At 39.3% G+C, this 13,839-nt stretch overlaps 1 protein-coding gene across 1 annotated transcript in view; it reads right to left on the bottom strand.

The window, feature by feature from the left end:
• Window positions 1-13,839, bottom strand: part of atp6v1ba (ATPase, H+ transporting, lysosomal, V1 subunit B, member a) — a 56,039-nt gene that overhangs the window by 25,280 nt on the left and 16,920 nt on the right. The window contains exons 2-6 of the mRNA XM_083922658.1: window positions 9,079-9,134; window positions 8,420-8,518; window positions 7,120-7,213; window positions 6,424-6,501; window positions 4,786-4,925 (exon numbers count right to left, since the gene is read on the bottom strand). Coding sequence (XP_083778784.1) covers window positions 4,786-4,925; window positions 6,424-6,501; window positions 7,120-7,213; window positions 8,420-8,518; window positions 9,079-9,134 — 467 coding nt within the window. The remainder of the gene's footprint in view (window positions 1-4,785; window positions 4,926-6,423; window positions 6,502-7,119; window positions 7,214-8,419; window positions 8,519-9,078; window positions 9,135-13,839) is intronic.

The raw sequence follows: 13,839 nt of genomic DNA, 5'->3' as shown, positions 1-13,839 counted from the left end.
CACTTTCTTGACTCAAACTAATAAATCAAGCAGAGTGAAGACTTGATGAATTTGTAGAATGAAAGAGGAATTTAACGCTAATCACAGAAAGTCATAGCTGCAGCATTGATCTGGCATGACCTCTCCATGCACCCTGAGTTCAGGCACCTGGCCCATAAAGGAGACGACCATATGGATGACCTCTGTGACATATGCTTAATGAAACAAGTTTTAACACCATCCTGTCTTCATTAGGCGGACAGCATGGGCCATGATTATTTGGCCAGCTCCACAGTGGGACCTTTTGATCATTCATTTTTAAACTCCAGATGGGATTGGGGTTGACGGATGTGTTTATGGTCATAACAAAAAAAACGATTAAAGAAACTGATGCTATGAAAGATTTGCTCAGAAGTGTTTCACTATAATACTCGTCAAAGTCAAGCCTGAGGAGCCTCGTTGTTATTGCCACCAATCTCAATTAACTGATTATTGAACACAGCAGCTAAAAGTACAACTGGAACTTTATCCTTTTCTCTGGATTCAATATCACCATACTTTGGTGCAATCTGCTTTGAGTGAAACCAAAATCCAACCCTGACCACTGAATTCAGTGGACTGATCTTGTCAGTACATGGGGGGGACAGTGCACGAATGTAGTACACTGGCTGCAGTGCCTGATTTGAGACACAGCGACTTTTACATTACTACTGCCGTTTGGAAACAACTGATGGTGGCAAACCAATATGAAGTTTAAATATAGTCTTGTGTCAAGGTGCTATATATTTGGCTGTCATAACAGGTTAAAAATTAGGTTTTAGAGGATATCAAAACATCTTCAAAAATACATAAAGAAATACAGTGCTGTTACTGACTGACAATAGCAAACCATTGTTAGTCACAAATGCATTCCACTTTGTCCCTGAGCGCTGATGTGTACAGGGCTGTAGGAGGGAAACGAAGAATACAGGGGTAAACTTTGGTTTCTAAATCCTCTTCTTTTTAGCCAAAGAGCATCAAGAACAGAAAATGGTCTATCACACAAGAAACCTCAATTGGGCTGGAGTGCTTCAGTAGATTGAATCAATCAATATTGTAAGGCAAACACCATGGAGTTTTCTTTCATTTCAATTTTTTTTTTGCCTTGGGACGATTTCAAAGCTGTCCCACTTAAACTTGTGTATTGTGGCAAAAACCTTCATTTTGCTGGAAATAACACATCACTCTCCTTCTTTAAGTATGACCTGATCTTGTTGGCTTCCCACTCAGCCACAATAAAGCTGTGTGTGCTGCACAGCCATTTGTCACACTGGAGCAAAAGCTCGTCAATGAATACTTTACAAGCACAATGAGTTTGGTTGAAGTTGCTTTCTTTAGGGTGATATACCAATCCCATATTTATTGATTCATTATTTAAATGTGGGCCAGTCACGTAGTACCTACTGGATAACCATGGGCTTTTGCTAATTAACTGTCAAATGTTTTACTTCACCTCAACAGCTTTATACAACAGGAGATATTCTAGTATGTAATGACATTTGTCTGACATTTACGTGGGACAACTAAGTCATGCATTTCCATTGTGAGGAATGGAAAACCCCGGACAAGAAGCAGAAGTCACAAGGTTTGTCATGTTACACTGAGAGACAGCCAAAGAAATACAAAACTACCTTTAGAGTTGGGTAAATAGGGAAGGGCATGAGTTACGTTTTCCCAGATTGAGTAATCCCATTAATTACTTGAGGGGGGATGGATTCTAGAAGAGGGAAATCCATTTTTAGAACAGATTTTCCGCTCAAACAGCAAGCTCTGTCGACACTGAATCCATTATATATATGCACAGAATGTGAGTAAAAAGTTAGAAAATATGCTCCTGAAAAAACAATATTTCATGTGCGCTGGCAGACTGTGTTTAACAAATGAGGAGCCAGCCCGTTACTTCACATGGTCCGTCCGCCTGCCACACATTTATTTCCTCTGAGAATCCTCTGGTTTTCTGGTTTATCTGGCCCTGCTTAGCTCCAAAAATACATTGATTTAGTTTTTGTAGTGAATGAGGAGGTGTGGGTCAGCTCAAAACGGCCTGTGTCGTTCTGCACAGCGTTGCATTGAGAGGAAAAAGAAAAAAACAAGGCTGAGTTCCCATATCGACTCGAGTGCCCACATAATGGCAAATAATCGAGTAATCAATTACTCGATTAGGAATCGATTGAAGTCGACCTTTGACCTTAAGGTTTTAAATGTCAACACTTAATCATTTTATTCTGTTAGACATTTTTGTGAAATGTTCTCAGAATTAGGGTACGTCCCAAGTGACAAGATGGTTTGCTCTTCCATCAACTGTACAAACAGATGGTTTAGGAACACACCGTGTTAACGTTAGCTGTGTTATGATAATGACAATGTGGTACACATGCCAGGCCTGGATGTGGCGCTGTAACAGAAATACACTAACAAGGAAAAGAAGAGAAGGGGAGACACTGTGTAGATCACCACAAATGACTCTTGTGGTGTCCAAAACACCACAAGAGTCATTTGTGGTGATTCATGAATCACACTGCATGCATGTGGCTCAGAGTCCAGTTCAGTAAACAGTCTATGGGTCCATCTCTCTCCTCTCACGCAGCAGCACTGTTGTTATGTGACGCCGTGGGGTTAGGGGTCGGAGGTGGGGCGATGACGGCATCCTTTATCAAAGTATGAGGTTTCACTGTCAAGACGACAACGCCATGGGGGGCGTTTTCAAATCTTCCCACTCTGGGACCTGGTTTCTAAAGATCCTGTTTTCAGGCTCTGATAACGCCGGCTGTGTGTGGATGGTCGACTAAACCAGACTAAAGTTGTGCGGTTACAGGAATACAAATCTCCGTGTGGATGGGCTCTTAGTCCATAGGAATTTTTGAGCAATGGACAGAAAACAATTTTGTGATGTCAGTGTCCTTGACCTTAACCTCCAAAATCTAATCATTCAACATTTCCTGTGATTTAACTCAATAGTGGCTGAACTATGATGTGACACCACTACATCCGGCCACTTATCCACAGTATGAGGAAAAATACCAAACCAAATCCACACAGTAATACATGGTGCAGCCACAGGGTGCATTAAAAGAGTATTCCACTCAAATAGCTTTGAATTCCTCTAACATCGTTGGGCTTGTGATGGACAGGCTCCAAATCAATCGTCTTTTTATTTCACACATTATTCTTCATCAAAACCTGAATGAAATGGTGTACACTTCCTGTCTCTGAGGTGGGCACAGCCTGGGCATGTAGGTAAGGAATCTGGGTGTTATTTCTGATCAGGATATGTCCTTCGATTCTCACATATAACTAACGACAAGGACTGGATATTTTCAACTGCGTAATATTGTGAAAATTAGGAACATTGTTTCTCAGAAAGATGCAGAAAAACTAGTCCATGCATTTGTTACTTCTAGGCTGGACTATTGCATCTCCTTATTATCAGGCTGCTCCAATAAGTCTGTTAAGAGTCTTCAGTTGGTCCAAAAATGCTGCAGCTCGTGTACTAACTAAATCAAATTGAAGCGAACATATTTCTCCTGTATTAGCCTCTTTGCACTGGCTACCTGTAAAATCTAGAATAGAATTTAAAATCCTTCTCCTTACCTACAAAGCTCTTATTGGTCGGGCTCCGTCGTATTTTAAAGAGCTCATAGTACCGTATTACCCGACTAGATCGCTGCTCTCTGAGAATGCAGGGCTACTTGTCGTTTCTAGAGTCTCCAAAAGTAGAATGGGAGGCAGAGCCTTCAGCTACCAAGCTCCTCTCCAGTGGAACCAACTCCCAAGTGTTATTCATGAGGCAGACACTGTCCCCATACTTAAGAGTAAACTTAAAACTTTCCTTTTTGATAAAGCTTACAGCTAGGGCTTACAATCCCTTAATGATGCTGCTATAGGCCTAGTCTGCTGGGGGATAATCCTGTTTCTGTGATACTCTGAGCTTCTCTCTCTGTCTGTATCATTCATGTCTCATTAATGCATGTTACTAATTCAACTTCTTCCCCGGAGTTGTTTGTGCTTTGTCGTCTCGCAGGTCTCTGCTGATCGTGGTGGTGCCTGCTGCCGTGGTCCTGCATGACGCTTCCTGCTGCTATTATCACTGTCACTCATATAAACTATCATTAGTGTCAGCTTTTATTACCACTACTCATCATTGATCATATTTACCACCATAATTATCATTGTTATATTCTGTCACCTGAGCTGTGCCTGTTTCTTGCTGTTCTGCTGTATTAACTGCAATGACTTGTAAGTCATATTCACATTACTATAGATATTGTTATAGTTCCTGTTACTTTCGTGGTTGCTTGCATCTCTGGAAGTGTCTATGACACAGATACAGGAAATTACACTAAATTGAGCCGTCTCGCTTGTTAAAGATGCCCTATTATACTAGTTTTCAGGGTCATATTTGTATATTTCAGGTCAACTTCAATAAGTTTACATGCTTTGATCTTTAAAAAACCCATTATATTTCTCAGATTGTCAATTGCTGCAGCACCAATGCAGCACCTATGTGTGGCAGGCTCTTTCTGAGCTTCTTCTTCTTAGCACTACATTAATAGGTCAGAAAAGATGGAAAAAGCATGATAAGTCCTCTTTAAGGTCCGGTAAGCTCACTTCTTTCTAACTTTTTTTAAATTTATAAAGTTGTCGTCTTTAGTTAAAACTGATGCTGAACTTCTCATTCTACTTTCATTCAGAAAATATTCCCAGGATGCTGTTAATCAGAGCAATTATTCTTGTAGCTAATGAAATAAACTGGTTTGGTGGTCGCACCTCATTGTGGGGAAGCCCAGCAGCGGAAAAAATGGGGATCTTCTGTCCTCTGGCAATGCTGTTCATGCCATCGATGGCTGAGATGCCCGTCTGGATCATCTCCTCGGGGTAGATACGGCACTGAGGATTGATGGGCTGACCTGAAACAAAGACAGTGACATTAGAACAGTGCTTCCCAAACTTTTTGACTCACAACCCCCTAAGATAATCAAGTTGATGTTCCCTCCTATGGAAATGCATTACCATTACTACAGCCTATTAGAAAGGAAACGAGTGCAGCAAAAACTGTTGGAAAAGTCCTGAGAGTATGCTGTGAAGGTCCCAATAAGAAACCTGAATAGGTAAATCCAAAGTGTACCATGTATACTACTGAAAGAAAAAAGCTCTAGAATTGTCATTCAAAGATCAAGTCCGACTGACACTAGACAATTCAGATTTTATTAGAGAAATTTCTCCAGATGATATACAGTATACTGCTCCATAATTATATTTATTTATATACATTATATAATTGTAAAAACCTTGCATTCTCACTGTGGTTTAGTGGTTAAACTCCAACAACAGTTTTTGTGATACCTGATGAGTTTCAGTACTGAGAGCAAAATAATTAAATATATACTTCAGAGGCCAAAGTTCCAACATATTCAATGTTGTCTAAACACAGGCAGCCATGCTTTAAATGCCTAGTTTTATGTCCATGTTCTGTTACAAATCTTTTATAATTTATTATGGAACAGCAGCATAATCATTTCATTGTTGTTATAACAATTTAAGTAGCTGTAAAGCATAGCAGCTTTAACAAATATATATGTTTTGATTTTGACTTTTTTGTGTTTTAATTAATAAAACTAAATAAATTGTTCCACATAGTTCCACATTCTGTCATGTAATATTTTATTCCATTACTTTTGATGATATTTTAGCTTTATGTCGTTTCAGGATCGGTATTGAGATATTTTAGACAGATATCGTACCAAAGTCATAATTTTGGTATTGTGGCAACATTAATTATGAGTATCATAAGTTCTACAAACGTCTCATCAGTCTTTGCTATGAATGAAATGACCACAGTAGCACCGCATGAGACAGAGTCACTTGTTAAAGGGACGATTTTCAGCCAACTCGGTGGCAATACATGCATGAATGGCCCCTAGTCTGCCCTGTCACCGCTGCTCCCCACTCTCACCAACTGGCAAACTCCGCCGGACCCAACATCGCTATTCTACATGGTTGTTGTAGTCCATCATGCGACGGTGAGATGGCACCTGGATGCAGGCGTCATATTTATAAAAATGCACATTAAAAAGGTGGCAAGTTTCCCCTTTAATTCTTACTGATTGAAGTGCTTGGTTAAAGGTCCCACATAATATACATTCTAGTGTTCATATTTTTATTTTGGGTTTCTACTAGAACATGTTTATGTTTTAATGTTCAATAGACACATCATTTTTCTCATACTTTCTCCAACTATTTGTATGGATTGAGCGTTTTGCTCCTTTAATAGTATTAACACAGTACTATAATAATTTTAAAAAGACATGGAAATCTCACGACAATATGGGACCGCTAATGTAGCGTTCTTATAAAAGAAAATATACAAGAAAACCACAGGAATACAAGAGGTTATCGTGTTCGTACCCATGATGTCCAGGTAGTCCTCAGCCAGGACGCTGGGCCCGCGGTCAATGGGTTTGCCTGAGCCGTTGAACACACGCCCTGAAAGAGGAAGATTTTCTCCTTTAAGCCAAGCAGATAAAGTCTTTTTTATATAGAAATAACGACTATTTGGTTTATGTGGGAATTTAATTCAAAGGTAATTAAAAAGAAACACACATAAAATGAAATTCATTAGATGGCGCTTCCAACCAAATCTGATCTATTCTGTTTTTTATCAGACTCTAAACAGAGAAGAGTGGCTCTGATGGCTCTTGTCGAGTCTACAAGCAACGAGTACAAGTAATTATGAATTCATGGACGTGATTAATGATACTTCAAAAACAAAAGCAGGCTCACTTTCTACTGCTATTGAAATATATGTAACCTTGTACTGTACTGAGATAATCACACTGATTGAGACATTCAAGAAAATTCAGACAAAAAGGTTTGATTCAGTGCTGTTTTGCTTTTACCATTTACTGAAGATTGAAAATGTAAGTAAAATGCTGTATAATACTTTAAACATCATTCAACATGCTTTAACATTGGATGAAAGGGGTACTGTGCAGCTGTAAACAAATCCGAACTGTGGACTAATCACACAGTTATTCACTTTATTTGATAGTATTATTGCAAAATTTTGATTAAATATCCAATGTGACATCAGGTTGATCATACCGAGCATGTCCTCCGACACTGGGGTACGCAGGATATCGCCAGTGAACTCACAGGCGGTCTTCTTGGCATCGATACCTGATGTTCCTTCAAACACCTGAACAAACACAGACAAGACATGAGCCATTAAGATAAAAACTGTTTTTCGGGTTAGTCACAGGGGTAGTTTCGCATTATTAAAGCCAGATTTGAGATATATCACAGTACAAGTAAAAACTTTGACCTGCTGGTGATCAGGTCAAAGGGCATTGAATATCTGTTTTAAATGTCATGACAATCCATAAAATATCCAACATAAGATGATTAGTTTAATATTGCCACATGATCTGTCAGAGGCTGGTGACACCATGTGTTATGGAGCTTGTGTGTCTGCAGCCCTCCCAAGGCCAACAGTAAAGTCAACAGTGACAACAGCTGCAGTGTATGAGGAATAGGGATGGAACGATACACTGAACTCACCATTTCCATACAAGTCATGGTACTGAGTTCACAATATGATTTTTTTAACAAAAAGACATGATAATCTACGAAATACATTTTTCCTTTAGGGCTGCCACTTACAACTTTTTGTCTATCGATTAATCTATTGACGATTTTATTGATTGATTAATCTCTAGATAATAAATTTTCTTAAAAAAAAACACTAATTGTTTCATTTAGGCTATGTTAATTTTTTTTGATAAACTGTATATCACTATATAACGCATCAAAAGCAAACTGTAAAAAAAATGTTTACAGATTATAATGTAAAACTGCAGGTTCAAAACTGAGCATGTTGTGTGGGTCCTATGCCGGACAGCTGCGGAGCAGCTGGTGGGAGTTGACGAACGGTAGAGCATGGAGCAGACACGCAGCACAGCTGTTCCAAAACAAACCCGCACCTGGTAGAATTATTAGCGCCCGCTCCAGGTTAGGATTAGAGATATGGTTTGGATCAGGTTTGGGTAAAGGGATACGGTATTCGACAGGGGAATTCCTTCGACACGACACCGCCACTTAATCTGCTCATGCTGCTGGTAATAAAACTTGATTCATAAACTCTCATTATTCTTATGTAATTCACTTTAGCCTGAGAAAATATAGTGCTGCACTGTAGCCTCCAAACATGACAAGAGTAACAATGAATGTTAATGTTTGCTAAAAAAAAATAAAAGCAGACCTCAAGTTTGATTGATACATTTGGAGTCATTCTCCTATCACTCACAAGACAGCAAGCAGGAGTAAATTGTGAATTTGTTGGGGACAATTGTAGGTTATGGTGCAATAGGCACCAGTCAGTCAGCAATTTTGGATTGTTTCTCACCTGGACAACGGCCTTACTTCCAATCACCTCCAGGACCTGGCCACTTCTCTTGGTGCCATCTGGCAGGGTCAGGTGAACAATCTCAGCGTATCTAGGGAACTAGTTCAAAGAGATTAAAGTTTCACTTGAGCTGCACGACACACACACACACAATTTATTCTGAAACACTTTTTTTTTTTTTACTGTTCAAAATTTGAATATCTGCTGTGTCTATACCACTGATGTACTAGCATGTTTTTAACAACAAAAACCTTTAATTTGTGAAAGAAAAAGAATAAAATGAGAGAACAGTAACCACTGTATCAGAAGAGACGATTTCAACAATATTTTCTTCTCTGGGATTGAAAAATGAATAGGAAGTGTAGAGGCCACAGCTTTGAATGACTTCAGCACATCTGTGCCCACAGGACATCACTAGTTTCTCACACTCCTCTGGTTTGATCTGGGTCCATTCTGACTCAGTCTCTTCCACAGTTCAATAACTGGAGTGGGTTTCTTAGACATTACTTTGTTTACAAGGATTTTCCAGCAATTCTCTCACTCATTAAAACAAAATGGATTTTCACAATAGGTGAACAGCACAGTATTAATAATAGCAATATGGGAACTAAATCGTGGATATAAAGTTGAATTAAAATAGAAATCCTTAGTAGCCTCACCTTCACATTATCCAGGATCACCAGGGGTCCATTTACACCAGACACAGTAGAGTAGGCTGAAAGAGAGGAGAATATCTTTATTTCAACAGGCCACAAGACAGGAAAATGATGCACGTAACACGTAGAATATTCGCATTGCTTTGTGGAGCTGAAAGCCACCAATCCACATAACAATAAGTAGACGTCCTTACAACCAACACTGTTAATAATCACAAGCTGACCTTTCACAGTGAGATTTAAACTGCTTTCATGCACTTCCAGACCCAAATGTCAAAGGCAAGCAAATGTCAAGAAAAATGCATGAAATTCACTTGTTCCCACATGGTGAGTACAATTACATAGACATGTGATTAGTTCTGAGCCTCACAATAATAGAACACTAATTGAAGGGTCATCATTGATGAAGGTTAGTGGAAACAGCCTGTGGCCTTCCACAACATTAAACCATAATCACTGCAGCTAAATGTACTGAAAGAACATAGTATTCAATGAAAACTACACAAATTTGTCATGAAAAACACATTGCCATTTCCCTGAACTTCAGCTGCTCTGTATTTCTTTAATAATCAATGTGATGAAACAGAAATGCTTCTCCATTTGTGCTTAAAGCACCCTCATTTCCATCACAAAGTAGAGGTCATTTCTTGCCAAATGCTTACCGTTCTCCGATTCAGTCACTTTTAAAAGGTTTGGCAGTATTTCTATCAACATCTGAAACTATTTAGGCAAACTTCAATACTACTACATACTTAATGTGACACAAATATGATTTGAAAATGCAATATAAAGCACATGCGATAATCAATCCACAACAATTCACAGCAATCTATCTCTTTGTTATCCCTCTTTGAATGACATTAAAAAAAAATTGCCACATCTTCATACACTTTGTCAGGTGAGATGCAACTTCCAGTGAAAGTGGAATGCAGGTTAAAATTAAACAAATCACTAACTTTACAATTCCATGATTATTTATTGTATTAAATGTTTATTGGGGCATGGACCAATGCCACACAGCATTAATGGTTTAAGATGGAAAGCATATGCTGCCCCTTGATGAGCCTCCATTGGAAAACCATCTGAAACAATACAGAACACAAAAATTATACTATCAAATCTCATGAAAATGGAATTAAAAGCAAATGATCGGGCGCCCTGGTAGCTCACCTACAGTAGTAGAGCGTGCGCCCCATGTAGCATGACTCTTTAGCAGCTGCCCGTGTTCAATTCCCACCGGCAGGTCTTTATACCAACCCACCCTCCTTACCTGTCTATCTCCAGCTGCACTATTGAATAAGGGGCAAAAGCCCTCAAAATAATGTTAAAAAATGATTTCAATTCAATTTTATTTACAGTGCCACATGACAACAAATGCACAACACTTTAGAGTAGGTATAGACCACACTCTGACTTATTTATGATTTAAAGAGACCAAACAATTCCCCCATAGAGCACGGTGGCAACGAAAACCTTCCCTTTAACAGTCAGAAACATGGAACAGACCCAGCTCTATGGAGGACGGCCATCTGTCTGCACTGGTTGGGGAGGAAGAAAGGGAGAGAGAAAGAGAGAAAAGACGGAATGATGGACAGAGAGAGACAAAGACAGACACAAAGACAGACTGACAGACACACTTCGAGAGATGCAAGCAACCAAATAGTAACAGTAACTATAATAATATCTATAGTAATGTGAATGTGACTTATATGTTATGGCAGTTAATACAGCACAATAGTAGAAACAAGCATAGCTAAGGTGATTTAATCTGAGTTTTAATTAGGATCTACTTAAGGGCTCCTTACATTTCCCATTGATGCATGCAGAGTTTTCTACCACAGTAGCATAGAAGGCTGGTTATGGGTTATCTACCACTGAAAGCACATTTAGCAACATCATCAAAGACAATCCAATCCGTCTGTTCAGTCTGGCGTAACACCCTTTCAAAATAAGATTTCCGAGTACAAACGCTCCGTTGAATCAAAACAGACAACAATGGCCGAACATGTGAACAATCACGATCACCTCTTCGGTCAGTAGGACATCTTTTTCATCCATAAGAAAGAGGTAAAATGACAATTACGTTGTTTTGTAAAAACTCAGATCTGTTCAAACAACAGGGAACGCGGCACTGCGATGTTGGAGAAACACAAGGCTTGGACAGGCTTGGACCCAAAATTCATATTTTGAGGTATCTCCAGGTATCTCAAATTTTATGGAGTACAACTTTAACATAACTCAACGAGAAGGCAACATATTAGCACACAGCTGACTTCAGGGAAGCAGGGGGATTTTCCAGTTCCGTTTCTCTGTCATCTCAGATTCCGGCAATGGCAATGTTGCATAACTAGCATTACTCCATTTCTTTAGCTGCACGCTACTGGCATGCTAAGTTTTGCTGTGTAATGAGTAAGAGAAACTTCGATAACTCTTTTGATTTCAGTAATTAAAGTTGAAGGCTCAATTCAGTCGATTTTCGATTTAAAATCGAACTCAAGACAGTCCAACTGGTAACCACCAGAAGATCCTAGGTAGAGACAAGCGGAGGAGCAAAGTGTCTGGACCTTAAATGTTCCTTTATCTAAATGAAGCAATAACATTCACTCCACTGACATGTAAGCCAATTTACGTAGAGTTTGCAAGAAATCCATTGACGCCCCCCATCATGGTCCCTGTGAACATCTGCAGACTGGCATTGTTTCCACTGGGTTTTCTATAATGGTCTGGTGTTCCTCTTTATGTGTGAACCGTCAATCTTCGGGACCAATATCAAAGACCCGAGGAAATTAGAGCAGACTGGTACTAACATAGAGCACTAAAGCTTAGCGGGGTGCATCCACTATGCCACTAATTAGGCAGAGGCAACAAAATAACCTGTCAATGCGCTACAGTATTGCAGCCATTTCCCACACACACACACCTGCATTTCACCCTCATTTCACCCTCTTTTAGGCAGAAAGGCAGGGTATGTGTGTGGTGCGGGTGGCGTGGGAGATGTGGGAGGGTGGGGCTGAGACTATTGAGAGAGCAAGAGAAAAGATGGCTCAAGTGTGATGATAAAAACCAAGGGCACCACAAATACAAAAAAAAAAAAATCCTCCAAAATAAAATGAGTTTTAGTCCAAACAACCTTCCTTTATCTCAGTTCCTTCATGCCAGACTCTGGTGAATGACTCTTCTCACACACATTTCTCCATTTGTTCTACAAGACCTTGCTCTGCAGTGGGCTGGGGGATAATGAATGAGAACATGGCTTAATAATTGTGCTAATATTGTGCCATGTTACAACAGCTGACATACAGTGCAGCTAGCTTAAATAATCTGTTCAAATCTGTAAAACAAATAAAATGCATATATTAAATCTAGTTAATATAATTCTGAGCAAGAATCTACATTCCAGCTGCAACACTGTCACTGCATTAAGCATAATGCAGGTGTTAAGAATCTTTTGTACATATTTTATTTTTATTATTATTATGCTTATTACAAAGTATCCTTGTCCTGCAAAATATAAATCACCAGTGAATATTAACCATGACTTGAAAACTGCTCCGAGAAGTATTGGCATCATAATGATGTACATCTTTATACTTAAAGCTCTCCATGCTAAAACATGCAAAACATTATGTTTTATATGGCCCGCCCTTTTTTCTCTTACAAATGGCAGGTTGGCTATGTTGTCCATGTTTATAAAAAGGCCACTTACCACACAAAGATACAGCTACACTTACCACAAAAAAGATACATATGGCTATTAACTGAAGGGTGATAATACAAACACTGACACCCTGCCAGTCAAGTTTCAAGTCAACAGCAAACTGGGAAACCATTTCTTTATTGTCATGTTGAAAATCTGCTATTATCAACTCATTACAGATACATCTGTGTCTGTATATGTTGGCCAAGTACAGAGCTGTGAAAAAATATCACGCTGATGTGCAGCAGAGGTGGATACCTCACTTTACAGGTTTCCTCTCCTGACTCTTTGTTACGTAGAGTAAGTCCGGAGATTCAGCCCTCAAAGTGACCCATCCATCTCTGCTGCACATCTGGCAGCAGAGTGACGCTTTGAGGCTCACTTGATCAGACCCTTGATGACTTACTGCTGTTAATCCAACTACCTCAATTCTCTTAGAGATCCATTCAAATGCAGAGAGGTTTAAGTATCTCTTGTAGGGCTGCCCCCAAATAGTCAACTAAAAAATCATTAGCAGACTAAAATTTTGTTTTATCTGTCAGTGTTTTTTTATTAAAAAATTAAAGATGACAGGTCCTCTCAACATCGCGGTTTGACAGTTAAAGAATCGCCAATCATGTAAGACTATGTAAGAGAATCATGAAAGACGTCTAAAAAACGGGACAACAAGGATTACCCCAAGATGGTCACATGCAAACTTTGGAAGAAAAACTTTGCCTATCACTCATCCACGACGAACATGACGTACCACCTTAAACATGTAAGTAACGATAGCCAAACGTGATCTACCACCTTAAACATGTAAGTAACGTTAGCCGAACATGATCCACCACCTTAAACATGCAAGTAACGTTAGCCGAACATGACCTACCACCTTAAACATGTTAGTAATGTTAGCCAAACATGACCTACCACCTTAAACATGTAAGTAACGTTAGACGAACATGACCTACCACCTTAAACATGTAAGTAACGTTAGCCGAACATGATCTACCACCTTAAACATGTAAGTAACGTTAGCTGAACATGATCTACCACCTTAAACATGTAAGTAACGTTAGCCGAAC

This window comes from Echiichthys vipera, assembly GCF_963691815.1.
Source record: "Echiichthys vipera genome assembly, chromosome: 11".
Classification (NCBI taxonomy): Eukaryota; Metazoa; Chordata; class Actinopteri; order Perciformes; family Trachinidae; genus Echiichthys; species Echiichthys vipera.
This window is presented reverse-complemented; position numbering and strand designations above follow the sequence as displayed.